Source organism: Mesoplodon densirostris, chromosome 13, assembly GCF_025265405.1.
Source record: "Mesoplodon densirostris isolate mMesDen1 chromosome 13, mMesDen1 primary haplotype, whole genome shotgun sequence".
Lineage (NCBI taxonomy): Eukaryota > Metazoa > Chordata > Mammalia > Artiodactyla > Ziphiidae > Mesoplodon > Mesoplodon densirostris.
Genome location: NC_082673.1, coordinates 82,751,675 through 82,772,610, shown reverse-complemented (window position 1 = coordinate 82,772,610; position 20,936 = coordinate 82,751,675). Strand labels below are relative to the sequence as shown.

The following is a 20,936-nucleotide window of genomic DNA, read 5'->3' as shown; positions in this document are numbered from 1 at the left end:
ATCTTCCTGGACCGGGGCACGAACCCGCGTCCCCTGCATCGGTAGGCGGACTCTCAACCACTGCGCCACCAGGGAAGCCCGATGTGATGAATTTAAAGAAAAATGTTAATTAAAAAGAAGTGCAGATGGGACGTGGCTGTGAAAAAAGTTGTGGAGGTGGAAAGTGAGTGATGAGCAAGGTAGAAATTCTTAGTGTAACCCGCAGCCTGCAAAACGCTGGTCTTTATCCCAGCGTCCCATTAGATTTGGGATTCGGGAGACATTAATGTAAAATGGGATTTTAGCACTTTCTGGCTTTGTGACTTTGAGCAAGTTAGTAAATATTTCCCTCCCTCCCTCCCTCCTTTCCTACAGATATTTATTGAAGGCCTATCACATTTCCTTATCTGAAAAATATAGATGCTACTTCACAGGATTTTTGTAAAGATGTAACTCAAAGAGATAAGATATCTATTTGGTACATCTTCTCTACGAGCTTATGCCTGGTGTAGTAAGTGCTCAGTAAACTTTAGTTCTTGTGTTACTTAGGACTTGTGGTTGCAAGTGATAGAATCCCAACTTCAACTAGCTTCTGACAAAAGGAATTTATTGTCTCATGTACTCAGTCTACAGGAAGGTTGGCAGTGATATAGACGTGGGGACAGCTGGGAGCAAGGACTCAGTTGCCACCAGGACCCCCTCCACCTCTTGTTTCTGGTGCTTCGTCTCTGTTAACATCATCCTGTCTGGCCAGACTCTTCCACACAGCTAGAAACAGAACCCCTGGTGGCCCCCAGGTTCGCATCATCAGAAAGGGGCTGCATGTTATGATCCCGGTTCCCAAGCTCAGAAATCCTAGGCAGGACTGAGCCCAGCATGGGCCCTGCTCACCTGGCCAGTCATGGGTGCTCAGAGAACAGGAGCCAAAGGAAAGGGGCACCGCCCAGTGAAGCCCATGTTTAGGGTGGCAGGAAAGCCCGTTGTGCAGAAGGGGAATAACAGATGCCTGCTGCCATCACCTTGCCCCTTGCAGCTCCCCCCATACCCTGCAGAGAGCAAGTACTTACCCTCCGTGGGCTTCCATTCGCTCATCTGAAGTCTTGAGGTTTAAATGATGTAAAGGATGTGAGTGCACATTGAATGTTTTTAAACTTTATTATACAAGTTTATTTTTATCGCTCCTATTGCTCCTGCCCTCCAAATCTTGACTCACCTTCCAGGGGTTCCCAGACTGTGAATGGACCATGGACCTTGGGATAGCAGAGAGGGGCTTGAATTTATTCTAAGAAGCTAGGTCAGCATGCCATGAGTATGTCTACATTGACTTGTTTTTGAAGTGTAATACACACATAGAAAAGAGTACATATCCTAAGTGTGTCATTTGATGAATTTTCACAAACGAAACCCAGTTGTGTATCCAGCACCTGGGTCAAGGATCAGGAGTGACAGTCCCCCAGAAACAACCCCCTCACCCCTGCCTTGTAGATTACTGGGGATGTGTTGATTCATCACCTAAGAAATCATGTACAAGCATTACTTGCATCATGGTAGCATTTCTCATGTTGTGCTTTTTTAATAAACAGAATTTTTTAAATACACGCGGCATTATGTCATTAAAAAAAATTTTTTTTTTAACTAAAAAGAATCCTCAAGTTTAAAAGCTGGAGAAGCTCTTCCGGGTCACTGTTGCTTATCACACTCCCTTAAATGTTTTCTTTCTGGCTGAAATTACCATTAGGTGATAAGATGTGTTTTGTTCCCTGGGAAGGTGTCACCCATGTCATATGTTGGCCTTTCTTCCTTTCCAGGTTGCAAACTCTCCGAGTGAAAGAATCAGATCTTAGGTATCTTATATTTTCTTTCCTGTGCATAGCTTAGCACGGTTACCGACTGACTACCAGCTTATCCATTTCACCCAATGTTGAGCTTGTGGAATGACCATATTTATCCCCAAAATATAACTGCTCAAATCCTGGGCACTTCATGTCTCTGAAGGGGTTCGTTGTTGATAAATATACCAGTTTGCTGTTGCTGCAGTGCTCAGCACAACAAATGCAGTTATGAATGAGTTTTTCTTTTAATTTAGTTCCTTTTTTTTTTTAACTTACCAAGTTTTCCAACATCTTTTCCCCCCCATTTTTCTCTTCTAGGCTCTAGACCAAGATAGAACAGCCTTACAGAAAGTTAAGAAGTCTGTAAAAGCAATATATAATTCCGGTCAAGGTAAGCACTTACCAACAGAGATAACACCAATTACGTATATTGTCTGCAGTATTTTCTGTTATTTGTTAGATACTAAGTTTCTGGAAGGCTTGATGCAAATGGAAAAACAAGTAAGTCAAAGAAATTCAGTTTTTCTCTTTTTTTCTGTCTCTTCTGTCAGTCCAAACCTGTTACTGCTTCCCAAGTAAAAAGAAGGAAAAACATTAGTTGCAGTGGGTTTTATTACACAGTGAAAACCTTAAGTAGAGTTATAGGTAATTTTGCCACAAGTGACATAGGAGATATGTAAAATTCTCTTTGTGTGGTTGGTCAGACTGTAATTCAGTGGCCTCAGTTAAACACACGAGGATCTTTTCCATCGGAAGTGTACCTGTACACATTTGAAAATCCGTATTGGTGACAGGTGCGGGGTGAAAGTTAGGGGACACGTGGGGACGAGGCTAAAGGGAGAGACCTGGGCAGACCTGCCAACTCGAGTCTTTGCATCTGGCTCAGGGCAGGCCAGGTAACCTGTGTCACCAAATGTTTTAGCTTTGGTCAGAGGCTTTGTCATCTTGGGGAGAAAAGTATGTTGTCAGTGGATAAGAAGAAATAAACCAAATTAAGATAAACAGTAGGTAACCACAAGAAATGGTAGGTTCCAGCGCCCCAGGGAGGGAGAGGCCTGCAAACATAAAATGAGTTTCAAGATCTCTGACTCACATCTTTTGTTATTGGTATTGCAATACCAGCTCGCTTTCCCAGAGGTCAGGTCTCTAAGAGATCAGTTGTCTGTAACAGAACACCTGGGAAGGGAAGGCAGCAGCGGGGTGCAATGGAAAGGGCACGCTCTGAGGTTGTATGCTTGTGGGTTTGCACTCTTTCTCTCCCTCTAACCAGCAGCGTGACCTTGAGCTGGTTACTTCACTTTTTTGAACCTCCATCTTCTCTCTAAAACGGGGATCGAATATTACTCAGCCATAAAAAGAAACGAAATTGAGTTATTTGTAGTGAGGTGGATGGACCTAGAGTCTGTCATACAGAGTGAAGTAAGTCAGAAAGAGAAAAACAAATACCGTATGCTAACACATATATATGGAACCTAAGGAAAAAAAAAAAAAGGTCATGAAGAACCTAGGGGTAAGATGGGAATAAAGACACAGACCTACTAGAGAATGGACTTGAGGGTATGGGGAGGGGAAAGGGTAAGCTGTGACAAAGTGAGAGAGTGGCATGGACATATATACACTACCAAACGTAAAACAGATAGCTCGTGGGAAGCAGCCGCATAGCACAGGGAGATCAGCTCGGTGCTTTGTGACCACCTAGAGGGGTGTGATTGGGAGGGTGGGAGGGAGGGAGACGCAAGAGGGAAGAGATATGGGGACATATGTATATGTATAACTGATTCACTTTGTTATAAAGCAGAAACTAACACACCATTGTGAAGCAATTATACTCCAATAAAGATGTTTAAAAAAAATAAAAAAGACAAAAAAATAAAAAAATAAGGGCTTCCCTGGTGGTGCAGTGGTTGAGAGTCCACCTGCTGATGCAGGGGACATGGGTTCCTGCCCCGGTCCGGGAAGATCCCACATGCTGCGGAGCGGCTGGGCCCATGAGCCATGGACGCTGAGCCTGCACGTCCGGAGCCTGTGCTCCGCAACAGGAGAGGCCGCAACAGTGAGAGGCCCGTGTACTGCAAACAAACAAACAAACAAATAAAATATAAATAAATAAATAAATAAATAAAATGGGGATCGTGATATTACAGGGATGTTGAAAGGATTTAAGTAGTTAATATCTGTAAAAGTTCTACCACCTCATGGCAGTTCAGTAAATGCAATACATTTATATTTTATATGTTTTATATTTTATTTACATTTATACTCACTCTTGTGATAAAATCATAGGGTATTTCCTGGTCCTCATCTTGTCAGAGCTGGGAATCAGTTGTCTCTTGTCTTCATTAAAGCCCCAGGCTTAGGGCACTCTGTGATCCTAATTAACACATTTTGTACCCTGGTTCCTGGAGACCTGTCTCTAATTTCTTTATATCCAATAAAACACTAACTTCTAATTAAGGTAGATAAGTGATATTTGTCTGGTTATGTAGTGACCAAATGGTGCTTTAAGTCTTGGCCTAGATTATACACCTAGCTTATAACCTATGCCTTAGCTTCCTTCTAATGAACTCCCATGAGGTGGTAGCCCTTAATAGGGGATGTGAGTGGGATAAATAACCGGAAGATGGCACAAGGGGCTTCTGAGGTGCTGGTATTGTTCTGTTTCTTAATTTGGAGGGTATTACATAGATAAGTCCATTTTTTGATAATTCATCAAATGCTACACTTAGGATTTATGTACTTCTCTAATATGTATGTGTGTGTGTGTTATGCTTTATATACAAGTAGGTTCATTGAAGCATTGACTGTGATTTGGTAAAACAGAAAATGGAGATTTGTTAAATAAACAATAGTATATCTATATAATAGAATACTAGACAGACTTTATAAAAAAGAAACTTAGGCGTAGCATAGATCTAAGTTTAAATCCTAGTTTTGTCACTACTTGTTAAAGTAAATTATTTAATTTCCATGAGTCTTGGACTTCCCTGGTGGTCCAGTGCGTAAGACCCCACACTCCCAATGCAGGGGGCCCAGGTTCGATCCCTGGTCGAGGAGGAAGTCCTCATGCTGCACACAACGAAGATCCCGCGTGCTGCAACTAACACCTGGCGCAGCCAAGATAAATAAATAAACAAACAAATAAATAAGTAAATAATGACTTCCATGAGTCTTAAATTGCCTCGCCATAAAATGAGAATATAATATCTAATTTACAGAGTATTGTATGGACAAAATGAGGGAATATTTAAGGCCCCCGACACACTGCCTGCCACGTAGTACATGCTTAACACATAGTATAGTAGATGAGAAAAAATGGCAGGTAGGTCAATAGCATGGGTGCTTTCTCTATATTAATTCAGTCTTTCTACAAATACTGTTGGACCAGTCTGATTTTAGAAAGAGCTTAATGAGCCATTATCTGCCTAAGGAATAAATGTCAGTTCTCCATAATGTTATGGTTTCTGCCTGTGAGTCACAAAGGGAGACTTCTGATTTACAGCTGTGAGGTGCTGCCGTATTTACTCTGCTCGGGGCTCCATGTGACTTTCTTTTCCAAGTGTCCTTACTCAAGACACATTTCTTCCCTTGGCCTCCATGTCCACATCATTTAGCAGCTCACACAAAGGCTCCTCTACTTGGGGACGTGCTCCTTTAAAGCATTGCCTTGGTCCCAGCTGTCCTGGACGTGGCAGTGGGGAGAGGTTGTCCCTGTGTGTATGTAAGGTGGAGAGTTGAAGGGGTGAGTGCAGGGTTTGGCTGCCATTTCCTCTCCCAGATGATACTCTCCTGTGGTTGGGGGGGCCGCAGCTGACTGGGCTTTGAATCCCCCCCAAAGGTTTCCCCTTTGAAACCTGGATTCAGGGTTGTTGTGTGTACTTTGCCCTAGGTCTGCACTAGCCAGTCACACATGGCTTTTTAAATTTAAATTAATTAAAATAAAATTTAAAGCTCAGGCTCTCCATCTCAGTAGCCACATTTTGAGTCCTCAGTAGTCATGTGTGACTGTGGCTACAACATTGGGGGGTGCAGACACAGGGTATCTCCATCGTCACAGGAAGTTCTGTGGCTGTAGAGCACACATCCCGTTGTATTGTAATTGTTAGCCTATCTCTCTTGCATTAGACCAGTGAGTCTCAATCCTGGCTTTTCATTAAAATCATCTGAAGAGGGAATTCCCTGGCGGTCCAATGGTTAGACTCCACGCTTTCACTGCCAAGGGCGCAGGTTCAGTCCCTGGTTGGGGAACTAAGATCCCACAACCTAAAAATAAAATAAAGTAATAAAATAAAATCACCTGAAGAGTTCTTAGAATACAAAAACAGGTATTCCCCGAGCCCTCACACTCCAAGAGTAGCTCCAGAGTAGGGTCCAGTAGTGGGATTACAAGAGTATTACTCCCCAGGTGACTCTAAATGCAGCTAGAGTTGAGGACTGCATCCGTGGCCTGGGACCTCCTTGATGAGGGCTGGTTCATCTTTGTATTATTTTGTGAATTTGCCAACCTAGTTTATTAGCTTAGCAAGTATTTATTGAGCACCTATTACATGCTACTGTTCTGGGTGTTGGGTATATTAGACAAATCAGACAGAATCTCTGCCTTTATGATAATTTTACAGTCCTGGGGGAGAGAGAGCTGTTAATCAGATCATCAAGCTGGAAAGAAGCTGTAGTTAGAAACTGGCAAGTACTACGAAGGAAAGCTTCCCGGGTACAAAGAAGAAATCTGATGTAGTTTGAGGAGGGTACTAAGGGGAATGTCTCTGGAGGACATGACATTCATTGGGTGTTCCTGCTGTACTAAGTTAAGCCCATCAAGCCTTTGAGGTAAGTCTACCATTATCTCCAATTTATAGATGATGAAGCTGAAGCATAAAGAGCCAGACTGTGTTGTCCAGGGTGCCACAGCTAGCAAGGAAGGGAAGGAGAGCCTAGCGGACTCCAGCTCTGCTGTTCGCAGCTACTGTGGACGTGTAGCTTCTACCTGACAATTGGCCAGGGCTCAACAAGCATGGAATGAATTGCCGCTTATCAGCTGGATGGGTCCCCAGGAAGCTTTCTGTCAATGGCTGTTAAATATTCACTAGTCATGAATATTCATGAATGAATCCATCACATGTACCCTCCCAGCAGTGTAATCCATGGGATGACTTTATGGTTCCCAGATAGGGGCCACAATAGCAGGTATCATTCCTGTGACCTGGAAGTGTGGGGATAAACTCAGATCTCAGCGACTGCTGGGGCCTCATAGGGTTTCTGCAGTCACCAATGATTACAGTATACCCAGGTTTTTGATGAGCTTGTGTGGGCAGCACTGTGATATTTAATTCTTAAAAAATAGCAAGATGAGTAAAACAGTGATGTTGCAGATCTTCCCATGATACATGCTCAGTGGAATCCAGGTCATTCCCGTCCAAGGGCTTTTGGCCTCGTCCAAAGAAGCCACAAGAGGCTGAACCCTGGTATCTGTTTCCCAGTGTGTTTTCATAATTTTCTTGTTTTCTCACAGTGCTTATGACACAAGACCCATCTGATGTTCTTTAGAAATTTAAGAAGCATTTCTATATTTCTAGTTTGAGAATACCAACCACCCTCCAGATACCAACCTCGCCAGAATGATTTGAAAGATGGTGGAGAATGGTGAAAGGTCTTACTCTTAAAATGTATTTATTATTTTTGCACATAAGCTTTATCAGTATTAATTAGTAAATGGTATAATAAGGGAAATTTTATTGGAAAAACAAATTATCTCCCTTCAAGCCCTTTAGTTTGAAATGGCTTTGGGAATTTGTCTCTTTCTCTTACTTGTCCCCACTGTGTATGAGTAGATTTTAAAAAACAGAAAAAAACTGAATTCTGTGAGCTACTTGGATCAAGGGGAAATTTTCCAAGCCATTCAGTTTTCCTGTGTTGTTTCTAAGTTTCGAAGTCTTAACAATATTAAACTGTGAAATATATTGTCATTTAGAAAGTTTTTCTTGGTGTATGTGTTCCTTCCCTCCTTCCTCCTCTCTCCCCCTGATATATGTTTAAAACAGCTCGTAGTTTCTTGAACATCATAGAGGTTTTAAAGTATGTTGCAATTCTTTGGGACTTTTTCTTTCAAAAGAGGGAGCCTAATTCTCTTTGCCTTGAATGTATGCCAGACTTAAAACTCTCCTCTAATGAAGAGAGTGTAATAGCAGTGATGCCGTGTGATTTCCAAGGCCAGTTCATAAAAGAGATGGCTTCCACCTAGGTCCCCCCTAACCCCTTCATTTGTTTTGGAGGAAGCCAGCCACCATGTTGTGAGGACACTCAAGCAGCCCTGTGGAGAGAGATCTTCTGCCCAAAACCACGACTAAAGAGCATCTGCTAGCCCCAAACCTTCAGGTGACTGCAGCCCTAGCTGACATCTTGCTCTCCATCTTTGAGTGAGACCTGAGGTCAGAACAGTAGAAGAAGGACTGGCAGTCATAGGATTTCTGCCCCTGCGAGCAGGGGCATGTGTATGCATGTGGTGGGTCCAGTGTAGGTCAGTGTGTGTCTCTAGAGAAAAAAGAGCTTACTGCATCTCAGTGCTGTTGAAAAAGAAAGCGATACACACTATACTTCTATAAAATGGAAGAGTCATGTGGTTCATTGTAAGCATGGGGGTACCAAATTTGTTTTTCTATCAAATGACTTAGTTGAGTTGAATTCGTTAATCTTTTTGAACAGATATACTATTATTATCTAAACACACACACACGTACACTTTTCCTTGGCAGTAAAGACCCAGGATATTCCTGCTACTGGGGCTTTTAATGTGATTGAAAAAATAATAAATTTTTTCGCACAAATCAAAATGTGTAATTTATTACTCTATGTGGCTTCCTTAAAATTTATGCCAAGATATATTTGGAATACATTTTAGCTTATTAGTGACACATGGTGCCCATTAGAAATCTCTGTAACATTGTTAGTCTGAAAGTTTGGATTCTTAAATCCTTTAATTTTAGCGAATAAAAAAATGACAGTGGTATGTAATTTGATTACAAGTATATGATATTTCTGAAATACAGCTGGATTGTCATAAATGGTTCCATAGCCTTTTCACGTCAGGAAAGGAAGCCCTTGGCTTTCTCACTGCCTTCTCTTTTATTCCCCTTTCATTTTCAGTTAGAATTACGTAGTGAGTGGTTTTACAAGAACATTTGTGTTATTTAAAGCAAAATTAAAGTGTGATGTTCACCCCATATTTTCATTTTGATAATTTATTTTAAGAAATAGCTCATTGTATATGATGAAATCTAAGATTTTAAAGGTAAAGTGCTAAATTCATCAGTGGATAGGAAGGGAATGTTTTTGCATCCAAGTAATTTCACTTTAGCTACTTTTTTAGTTAACATTTTTTCAAATTTAAAGGTATAGTGTGAAGTGAATTCTAAGTAGAGTTGGTAATTAAGTTGAGTCTTAATTGTAATGGTATTTTTAATCCTGTGGTTTTCAGTGGGGAGAAAAGTTCTTAACAAGGATGAATAGAGATAAAATAGATTAGAACTTTAATGGAAAGAATGTCAAGAGTTATACAGAGAACATAGTCTGTGTTTAGAAAATTTTCTCCTTTTTGCTGTTTTCCAAGTTTGTGGATGAAAATCTGATCTTTTTAAAAAAATTTTTTTGAATTAAAGTGAGCTTGTTATAAATAAATAAGTAAATAAATAAATCTAAGCCCTCAGAAGTAGAAGGTTTTAGATAGAAATACTGTAAATACTCTTGGTGGTGGTTGTAGTGATTTGAGCAAAGTCTAAACAAATTACTTTGGGCCTTCAAGGCATTTTGCATTCTTGTGGACCCATCATTACTTCTTAAGAGGTGAAAACAAATCAAAATGATGGGTTCCTTCAGAATGGTCAAGGAAGGACGCTTTTCCAAAAGGGGGTATACTTATCCAGGAGAGAGTATTATTACTCCTCAAATTATGTGGAGATAAAACCAGAGGGATTTTTTAAACTGCCTTTAGAAAATTGAAGTCTCTTTCCAGAATAATCTTATAACTCCAGGCTCTTTGGGAATTGACAGTTTTTGTATTCAAGGCTCAAACACTCTGTGACTTGAAATCAGAGGCTGTCTGGGGTGCGTGTGTGTGCACATATGTATGCACTTCCTCCGTTTTGCTGGTCTGGAATAAGTGTTCTCACTTTTAAAATGAGCAAATATTTTATAATGTTTGCTTGCAATTTATGGGAGCATGCTTCATGAGAAAGTGACCCATTTTAATGAAATTGGGAGCACTCATTCCACAACCAGTAGTTTGGGGTTTTTTAAAGCAAAGAAGTCTGTTAAAGGTGACTATAAAAAACATGTTTCTGTACCTTAATGGTCCAATTTTGATAGAAGTAATAGATTATAGCCACCATTTGTTGAGTGCCTACTATATGCCAGGTGCCTGTTGTCACTTAATCATCTCAACAGTCCTGCATGGAAGACATTATCATCCCCAATTTAGGGGTGAAGGAACCTGGTTTAAATTACTGACACAGCTAGTAAGCTTAAGTTTAAACCTGGCTTAAATTACTTACACAGCTCGTCAGTAGCTACAAGTTTTGAAACTTAGTTCTTTATGACCCCAAAGCTGCTGAGCCAGAATTGCCAGATTATTAACTGTCAGAGGTGAGTGCTGACCCAGAATGGGGTACTGAGGATTCAGTGGGGTGCAGAACTTGTGGGCATACCGCTCTGGAGTACCTCACATGTGAAGAGAGACAAGTGAAACAAGCAGTAATCCTGTAGCATGAAAGTGCTAGATGGGCCAGTTAGAAAAGGAGCAGTTTTATTCCTTCAGATAGAAACTAGAGCTGGAATTTAGGACTACCCAGAAAGTATTTCTCCAAGCTCACTCCTATGACTATGTCCTTTGTAATTAGCATGATTTATACATGAACAACAATGCCCTTAAAATAATATATTCTCTTACCTAGGCTGAACATGCCTGCTGTACACCCTCATCAATTTATTGTGGGTTCGTTCAGACAGGTTAGGGATCAAATGCTGATTTAGCCCCTGATTGGTGGCAGGGAACCTGTGGACAGAGAACACTTCAAGCAATTGGTTCTTCATTTCTGAAAATGGAAAGATAGTTTCTACCTCATTGGACTGTTGTGAAGCATAACATGTGTGATTCAGACCCAGTAATGGTGGTGGTGGTGGTGGTTACCTTCATCCTCATCAGCTTGAGGCTTTCTGAAATCGTGGGGAGAGATTAGGGACAAACATAGTTTGTCATCTTAGATCCACTACCATGGAGATAAGTGCAAGATGCTTCATCTTGCCCTCCACCCCACTTCAAGCTTCGGTTTTCTCATTCCTAAAATGGGTAGTAGTGCCTACTTTGTGAAAATTGGGAAACATATAAAATATTTAATGTGGTACTGGGGCATAGTAATCTGTGATAATTATTATAATTACAGTTAATTGCAAAAAAATTAATCAAAACTGGAAAAATTTTGAGCCAGTATTTCTTCAGATTATTTATTTATTCTTATATTCTTTTATCTTTCTGAGATTCCAGTTAACATTTGTGTTAGATATTGTCACCACAGGTCATTAAGACTCTTATTTGTTTATTTTTGGTCTTTATACTCTTTGTGTTTCAGTTTGGATAATTTCTACATAACCTGTCTTCAAGTTTACTGCTTCTTTCTTCTGCAGTCTGCTTTTCAGTCTGCTATTAGTCTCACCCAATTAATTTTTTATTTCCATACTGTAGTTTTTAGTTCTTGGATTCCATTTAGTCCTTTTGTAGCATTTTTATCTCCTCTGAAGTTCTTCATCTCTACACCCATTTTGTCCAACTTTTCCTGTAGATTCTTGAATATATTTGTAATGTTTATTTTTGAAGTTGTTACATACTAAATCCAACATCTGGGTTGTCTGTGGTTCTGTTTCTCTTGACTTTTGGCTACATGTCTTCTGTTTCTTTGCGTGTCCAGTAGTTTCTGTTTGCATGGTAGACGTGGTGAATTACGTGTTGTAGAGATGCTGGATTGTTATCTTTCTATGAAGTGTGTTTATTTTAGTACACAGTGAAGTTGCTGGTGGTCGCCATCACCCTGGCCCTGTAAAAGGCTTTCTTAGGGTGAGTTTATTTTAGTTTTGCTCATAGTCCTAGGATATAGCCCTTTGTCCTGTTCCATGCTCCACACTCCTGAGGCATGATGCTCTGGGACTTCAGCCCACAGTGTTTACCAAGCCCTGCTAACTTTGTAGGACTTGAATTCCATCCTTTTCTCAGCATTGGGAAGTGGCTGAAACCTGCTCAGTCTAAGGTGCTGTTTTCCACGGGGCTTCTTGGAATAGCATTCATGCACATGCAGTTCAGGGTCATCCTGAGGGTTTGAAGGGAGAGTATATACAGATGTGCGGGCTCTCCTTTCTCTGACTTCCACCTTTCTAAGATCCCCCCACTCAATTTCCAGTTGCTAACGCAATCCTGACCTCTGACATCTTAGTGAAATGCCGCTTTCTGCTGGAGTTCTATTCTCCTTGCCCAGCGTGGACTGAGGTCTGCCAGCAGGAGAAAAGCCAGTTAAAGATGGTCTTCCCCAGAATCATTCTCTTCCTTGAAGGGTAATATCCCTGCCTGTTTCTTCACGCCTTTGCTTGCTCTCTGGTGGCTTCAAATGGTTGTAATTTTTTACATTTTGTTCATCGTTTATCAATGTTAGTGACAGGAGCGTTAGCCTGGTACAAGTTACTCTGTCACGTTATCAACTGCAGGCCTTTAATTATAAAAACTATACATGAGCAATGCATTTATTAAGCACATATTGAGCATATAGCTGGAAGGGATTGACAACACTCTTGGCTCACAGGTGATCACTGTGTTTTAGGACATTTGGACTTAAATAAATAGATAATAGATGACAGATCATGACAAGTGACTTAAGAGTTGAAGAGTTGAAGATATACCTTCAACTGAGGTTAGTGGAGTTGAAAATTGGCATGTCATTTATTCAGTCAAAATTGAATAAATTTATTTATTTAGTTTATTAAGTGCCAGAGAGGTGAGTGGGTAATAAGATGAACAGGATAAGTAAAAGGTAATAAAAGTAATAAAAATAAGTGATTTCTGCACTCTTGAGCTTACAGTTTATTGCAAAGTAAAATATAGTTACCTATAGGCACACTTTATTTGAGGTTAGATTTTAAAGTCTGCATGAATGGAAAGTAACCTATGGGGTCAAAATAAGCCTTGAAAATCCTTGGATGGCCTGTAAAGTACACTTAAAATATAACATGCAGTGTTTTTACATAGTGTGGGCATTCCTGTAGGAGCCCTGGTATTGAAAACACACACACACCATCTTCAAGCCAGTCACCCTTAGCCCAGGGACAGGTGCCCTCTGCGAGCAGGTAAAGAGCATGTTGTCATGAGTCTTCCCGCTCCAGGGACACATGCTCATTGAGTGGAATGGGGGCCCTCTCTCTCTCTTTTTCTTTCAAATCTTCTAAGTTAAATCTCATCAATTAAAGGCACAGATGTGTAACCCCATTTGTGTTTTTCAGTCCTTCTCACTAATCCTATTTACTGTTTAAGGATTCAGGTTAATGATTATCTGTAGTTTCTTTTCAGGACCACCTTTCTCCTTTGGACAGACCATTGCAGTTAAGATTCTGCAGCCTGCCTATACCTTGCTGCCTCTTTGTTGCAAACTGCATTTTGACCACTTGGATGGTTTATAGCTCATCAAATTCGGATTGTTTTTTCCTGTATAAAGATATTTCACTTAAACTGTCAGAGTCTGCAGGAAAGCCAGGGTCTTTGGTTTTATTTCTGTGTATGGTATTTTCCCCAGGTTTGCTTAAACCCTCCCTTTTTCATACACGCTCCTCCGACCACCTGGGGTATCACACGTGAAGCAGCTCCATCACGGTTCTTCACGTTACACACCATCTTATGGCAGCCATGCTCTGTGATAACCTCCAGAAAGCAGTCATCCATGAGATGAATTCCATTCGTGGTTTGGGAGTGGACAAGAATTCTAACATGTCTGTTTCCAGGACTGGAGGGACTTTCCCGATGGGTCTTTAACCCGGAAAGATAACTACTTATTGATTTTTCTGATACCCTGTTTGGGTATGGAAATCAGGCAAGTTGCAACACTTGATTCTGAAATGTTTTTCATTGGTAATCAATCCTGTAAGACAGAACGGCTCAGGGGCTGTCGGAGGATGTCTTTGCAGGGACAGTTTGTCGCTTGCATTCACAGGCAACAGAAGGGTATTCTTCCACATCTCAGATAATTGATCTAACATACACTTTTTCTCTGTGGAGACTTGCAGGGGGCTGCTACTTTGGAACACCTGGGGCTGATTTTTTTTAAATGGCATTTTCTCTTTGATTTTTTTTCCCGTGTGGAAGTATAATGTGTATTAACATGTTTGCTGTAGAAAAATTCAAATGAGCTAAAAGAAGAAAATACTAATTGGCCATGTTTCCTTTTAAACTCTTTTTTTTGTGTGTGCATTCTCAATCACAGACTTCACACTCAGACGGCACCCAGCACATGGGTAATTCCGCATACCTCCTCCTCCTCTTTGTCTGCCCTTGGAGTGATGCCTTTTCCAGGAGTTCTGGGATGGAGAGAACAGTCCTGCTGTATTGCTGCTGTGCTGCGTGCACAGTGAGGAGTGGCCCCAGAGCAGGAGAGCTGGGATGTGACCTCTGCCCAGGCTAGAAGTAGCTGCGCATTTCTTAGCAAGCCCCTTCATTTCTTAGGACCTCATTTTATTATCTAGGAAACAGAAAAGATTATCCCTGCCATGTCTGTGTATGAGTTAGTGGTTATAAAATGAGATGAAGATTCTTTCGCAACCTAAAATGCACAATACATACCCTAAGGGGCGTTCGCGGGACCCAACAAGTAATGCTTTTCCCCAGGGACCGAAACCAGAGGCCAGCCCAGCCCCCTTGATCTCGTCTGTGCACGTGTGCTGGTGCCCTTCCTTCAACTCGCTGGACTCTCTGCACCCGTCCAGGGTGAGAAGCTTTGTCCTTGGATTCAGCTAACATTTCCTCTGTGATTCTGAACTTTCTGGGGTCATAGGTGCCTTTATAATCTGAGAACAATGGATCTTCTCCTGAATGAAAAGCAAAAACAAAACTTGCAAGGCAGAATTTTTCAGTCAATTTTAGGGGCTTTTGGAGCCCCTAAATTCCACGTAATTTATTAACCAAGAAGCTAAAGCTCAGAACAACTAAGGGATGCACCCAAGGCCACAAACATAATGACCTCAGTAATCTTTGTATCTCAGTATGGGTGCTTGATGAAAGTTTGTGAATTAACAGTAAAATGTGAAGCCATATATTTTTTTTTTGGAGCCATATTTTTAAAGTACATCTTTTTATAAGAACACTTGGCTCCACTGGATGATGGGCACTCATGCTGTGGGAGACTAGAGTAGGAGAGGAATTGCTTGTCCCTCTTCTAGCTTTTTTAGGGGCCAGATCTGAAATTACCTCAGAAGCCATCAACAAACCAAAGTGTGATGTGTATTTGATCTGGCAGTTAGGAAGCCTCAATAATGGAGCCAGGATAGGGAACATTTCTGCTCCTGCTATAATGGAGTGATGGTCACGTGCCATTTAAATGCTGAGTAATAGCCTCGTGGAACTCTGCGGGCATCTTTTCTCGGGGTTCTGTTAGCTAATGGATTTGTCAGTGCTGCAGAAATGGGAGTCTGCACGCTGAGTTTCCAGATAACACCCCAGGGGCTGGGGCAGATTCTTGCAGAAGCTTGGCTAGAACTTTGAAAGAACAAATTCAAATTCAAAATGACCTTGACAGATCAGAGTAGTGAATCGACCAAAGTGGTATGGAGAAAAGCAATTTAAAAAAATATGCACAGGGCTTTCTGCCTCCAAGGGTGATACCTTTAATCTTAACAATAGACCGGTGCAGGGAGTGGGTGTGGGAACAAATGGGAAAACAGAGGCCCAGCGATGTGAAATAACTGCTCACAATCAAGTAGATGTTGTATCTCAGAAAAAAACAGACTCTGGACTCTAAATCCAGCCCTTATCCCCCGATAACACAGTGTCCTGTAAAATTAAAACTGGTTGTTTTCAGGGTCACAGGGTGTTGCTGGCTTTATGGATTGGTGTGGCAAAAGCCATTTGAGCCCCAGTATGACGATGAACAGGAACGGAGAGCAGTGCGTTTAAACTTCACCTGCCTCGTTCTAGACTGAAGATGGTGAGCTCTGGAGAGACCCAGGGCCCCAAGTTAGTCTCTTCTTAACCCCTGGGTACTTGATGGTGCCTTGATGGTAGGCCGTTACCTCTTACCTGGAAGGTACTTTACCCCAAGTTGACTTGTTAACCAACTATTTATTCTTCAGGTTGCTGCTCAGTTACCGTCTCTTATGAAACCTAACCTGCCCCATCCAAGTTTTACCATGTGTTCATTGATTTATCCGATATTGAATGGGTACCTACAACAGGCCATGTTAAATAAGCAATGTATTTTCATACAGCAGAAAGGAAATAAAGTTAGAACTCTTCCTCATGCCATGTGAATACACCCATTGCTGATAGATTGAGTATTTAAATATTAAAAAGAAAATAAAACTGAACTAAATACTAGAAGGTTTAGGACATACTTTATATAACATCAGAACCCTTCTTCCTGCTGTGTGAACAGATGAATTGCCTTAGATTAAAGATTTCGATGTTTAGAAAAAATACTGAACGCTAGAAGGGTTTCGGGTAGAAGCAAGGCAGGAAACCCAAAAGTCTTTTGAGTACACTGGTGTATTTGACTCTGTGAAATTTCAAATATTCTGTAGGGCAGAGGACACCATACAGAAAGTTAAAAGACAAGTGGGAGGGACTTCCCTGGCGGTCCAGTGGTCGGGAATCTGCGCTCTCGCTGCCAAGGGCCTGGGTTTGATCCCTGGTCGGGGAACTAGGATCCTGCAAGCCGTGTGGCACGGCCAAAAAAAAAAAGACAAATGGGAGAAAATACTTGCAACAAAGATTGCCAATCCCGTATGCAAGACAGTCTTTTTACAAATAGGGAAAAGACAAGCAATGGGAACCGAGGCTAAGTGTATAAACAGGCAGAAAAGGAAATGTGAATGGACAATAAAATTACAGAAAGTTACTCAGGCTTACTATAGTCAAGTTTTTCACATCCACATGGCAAGAATTAAAAAGAATAATGACAGGGCTTCCCTGCTGGCACAGTGGTTAAGAATCTGCCTGCCAATGCAGGGGACATGGGTCCGAGCCCTGCTCTGGGAAGATCCCACATGCCGCGGAGCAGCTAAGCCCACGAGCCACAACTACTGAAGCCTGCACTCTAGAGCCTGTGCTCCACAACAAGAGAAGCCACCGCAATGAGAAGCACGCGCACCGCAACGAAGAGTAGCCCCCACTCGCTGCAACTAGAGAAAAGCCCGCGTGCAGCAACGAAGACCCAATGCAGCCAAAAATAAATAAATTAATTAATTAATTTTAAAAAAGAAGAAGAATGACATATATGTGCTGATGAGTTTATAGAGAGCTCCGCCCTTCCATGTGTGCATTGCTGTTGGAGATGTGACTTGCTACAACCAACCTCTTCCGGAAGGAGCATGGCAATATTAATTAAAATTTGAAATGTACACCCTATCACTTGACAGTTCTGCTTTTGTGAATGTATCCTTCCAGAGATAAAGTGATAGCACGTAAGAGCTTATGTATAAGAATATTTATTGCAGCACTGGTTTTTGGTGGCAAAAAATTGGAAGTGTCTCAATAGAGGGATAGTTATATGAATTGTGGTAGAGTTTATTATGGAATATAATCACAATTAAAATAATTAGATTTAATTGTACTGAATTTCTCTATCTTTATTCAGTAGGAAAAAAGCAAGCCATGGAGTCTTATATGTAATACCACATTTGTTTTTTAATTATTTATTTATTTGTTTGTTTTTTGGCTGTGTTGGGTCTTTGTTGCTGCATGCGGGCTTTCTCTAGTTGCGGCGAGCAGGGGCTACTCTTCATTGCAGAGCGCGGGCTTCTCATTGCGGTGGCTTCTCTTGTTGTAGAGCACGGACTCTAGGCGCGCGGACTTCAGTAGTTGTGGCACGTGGGCTCAGTAGTTGTGGCTCGCGGGCTCTAGAGTGCAGCCTCAGTAGTTGTGGCGCAAGGGTTTAGTTGCTCCGCGGCATGTGGGATCTTCCTGGACCAGGGCTTGAACCCATGTCCCCTGCATTGGCAGGCGGATTCTTAACCACTGCACCACCAGGGAAGCCCCACATTTGTTTTTTTAAAAGTGAGAAAAGGGGAGAAATCCTTATTTGTGTATTTTTTAAGCGTAGTGAAAGTTTACACTACAGATTTTTAACTTTGCTTGTTTCAAGGAGATGATTGGAGAAAAGGAAAGAAATAATACTTTTTATCTTTATACATCTCTGTAGTAGTGTATGAATTATTTTTGTAATTTTAAAAACAAATGGAATTAAATTTGTGAAAGTGTGATTTGTGCTACAAAGTATGTGTAGGATAGTATAAAAGAATTAATCACTTGCCCCTCTATGCCAGCACTATAATTTATGACATGTATTACATGGCTTTATTATTGCAGTTGTAGTTCATTGTTTTTTCATCCTTGTCCCATGGCCCATGCTGAGTCTTTTTTGAAGGAAGAAAGAAGACTTGTTCCAGGAGAATTCACTACATGCAGTGAGCATTTTACTGAGCACTAACTACGTGCCAGGCTCAACGCGGGGGACTGGGTGTATAACAACAGATTACATAAGGCTGGGAACCCGTGCATTGCAAGAGATTGAGAGTGAATGACAAGCTTGCCTGGGAGGTCACGCTTGTATTTGACCTTGAAAGAGGCAGGCTAGACCTGGAATTGTGATGGAGCTTGGTGGACTGGGAACTTGGGCTAGGTTGTATAACTGTAGTATAATAATACATGTATTCAGGCTGTCCTGAAGATTTCTCTAAGATCATGAGGGTAAACTGATAAACACAAGCTTCTCTGGATTCTTGGCATGGAAGATAACTTGCATAAAGATCTTGGAAGAGAAGCTAGGCTCCCAGGAAAGAGAATATAGCAAACTAAGGAAGTGAGACTTGCTTTGGAGTGAGGGATGGTACCTCCCATTTCATAAACAGGCAGTGTAAGCCAGATGCACAATGAGGCACATTATAGGTTTTTTCATCCATTTTACATAATAACTCTATCAGGTAGGTATTACTGCAGTTAAGAAAGCAGAGTCAGAGACACTACAGAAATTGCTCTAGATCCGTGGCTGGTAAATGGGAGATCTGGGATTTGATCCACAGTTGTCTTACATATCTTGGAACCCTCCAAAAAATACCATAATGTTTGGATTCTCTTTGAATGTCCATCACATCAGAACTTCACCCTGGGTCTCAGGGTGAATGAAAGTAGTAAAAGTGAAGATATTTTTAGGGACTTGTATGTACTTTCTAGATGTTATCTATCACAGTTCACGTATGAAGTTGAGGCCCAGAAAATTTAGGTGCCTTTTCCAAGGTCACACATGGCCAGGCAGGGCCAGAGGGAGATTGAGACCCAGGTCTCTGTTCCGCCCAGGACAGTGCCCCTCCACCAGGTGATGCCTCCGGGAACATTAGGTTGGGGCTGCTCTTTAGGAGGGATTTATTACGAGTGTCTTCCAAGCCTTATACTCATTAAACAGAAGTAATCCTTTGTGGTTTTCTCGTGTTCTCTGTTGTTGTTACTGCTGCTGCTGTTTTCCCCAAAGAGCTTTCACAGTAATTATGACATCTTTACCTCTCGGTAATCAGCCTCCAGGAGTAGGCTGGGTGGGTATTATTAGACCTGTTTTCTAGATGAAATTAAAGCCCCTAAGAGCCTTAGTCGCCTGACCGGGGTCGTATGGTAGAGGCTGGAACTAAGACCCAGATCTTCAGGTCCCTCCATCACTTGACATCTGGCTCAAATTAGAAGACATCTAGGGGCTCCAACACTTAGCCAAGCCTATTGGTTGATAGCATAGGCTTTGGGGAATTCCCTGGCGGTCCAGTGATTAGGACTCAGCGCTCTCATTGCCAGGGCCCGGGTTCCATCCCTGGTCTGGGAACTAAAATCCCATAAGCTGTGCGGCGTGACCCGGGGGGTAGGGGGGAAGGCACAGGCTCTGCAGTCAGCAAGTGTCCTCAGCTCTTCTTAGCTGTGTGACCTGAGGCGACTTGTTTAACCTCCCTAAATCAGTTTCTGCATATATAAAAACGGCGTGATGTTAGCATGTTCTTGTGAGCATTGAATTCTCAGGAAAAATACCTGACACAGTTCCTGGCACATTAAGTCACCAGAAAATTTAGCCACAATGAATTGTTATTATTGCAGTTAATAACTGTTAACAAGTGTTGTTATGATAATTGTATCATTGTCATCGTTATGGGCCAGGAGGTCTGATTCCCCTTGCTTTCTTGTTATTTATCATTAAGCCTTTCATGTAGTAGATTCCAAATAGGCACACATTGCGACATCCGGGATTGTCTTTCCCGAGTCTGTCAGTGGAAAAGGATGGGTTTGGAATCAAATGAAGTTGGGTCCTAACCTGGCTTCTCCATTGTGTTTCCCTTTTCTTATCTGTAAAACAACTGTCTTGCATTTTAAGGTACTGTCTGTGGTGGATCTCACTACACAGTTGGTTCTTAATAAACAACAGTGTCAGAGAGTCTACGGTGGGGTTGGCGGGCCAGTTGGGGAGTGTTTGTGAAAGTTTCCCAGTTTGGTAGAGTCTAACAGGGTGACAGTCAGGCAAACTCCCCTCAGAGAAAGGCCTGTTTAATCATTGCTGTGCTTCTGAAAATTCTGAGGAGGGCCCCATTGGGAAATATACAAGGTATTTTTAAAGAGTATTGAACTTTACTGTATTCCCAAGGCACTTGTTATTGCCAGCCGCTAGGAATGTGAACTCTGAGTGGGCGCATTGATTTCAGAGTACTGTTGGAAGCCCCTGCCGCCTGGCCCAGGATGGCCAGCGTGCTGGTCCACCATCGTTATTGTCCTTGTCATCGTAGAAATTTATTGAGTCTATCATGTACCATTCAGTATCTTATTTAATCACTGCAGTACCTCTGTGAGGTCAATACCATTATTATCTCCAT

The 20,936-nt window shown here is 41.7% G+C and overlaps 1 protein-coding gene across 6 annotated transcripts in view; it reads left to right on the top strand.

Annotated features, from left to right (window-relative positions):
- Positions 1-20,936, top strand: part of ASAP1 (ArfGAP with SH3 domain, ankyrin repeat and PH domain 1) — a 349,810-nt gene that overhangs the window by 199,929 nt on the left and 128,945 nt on the right. For all 6 annotated transcript variants that reach the window (XM_060115500.1, XM_060115496.1, XM_060115499.1 and 3 more), the window contains one exon: positions 2,130-2,202. In XM_060115500.1, coding sequence (XP_059971483.1) covers positions 2,130-2,202 — 73 coding nt within the window. The remainder of the gene's footprint in view (positions 1-2,129; positions 2,203-20,936) is intronic.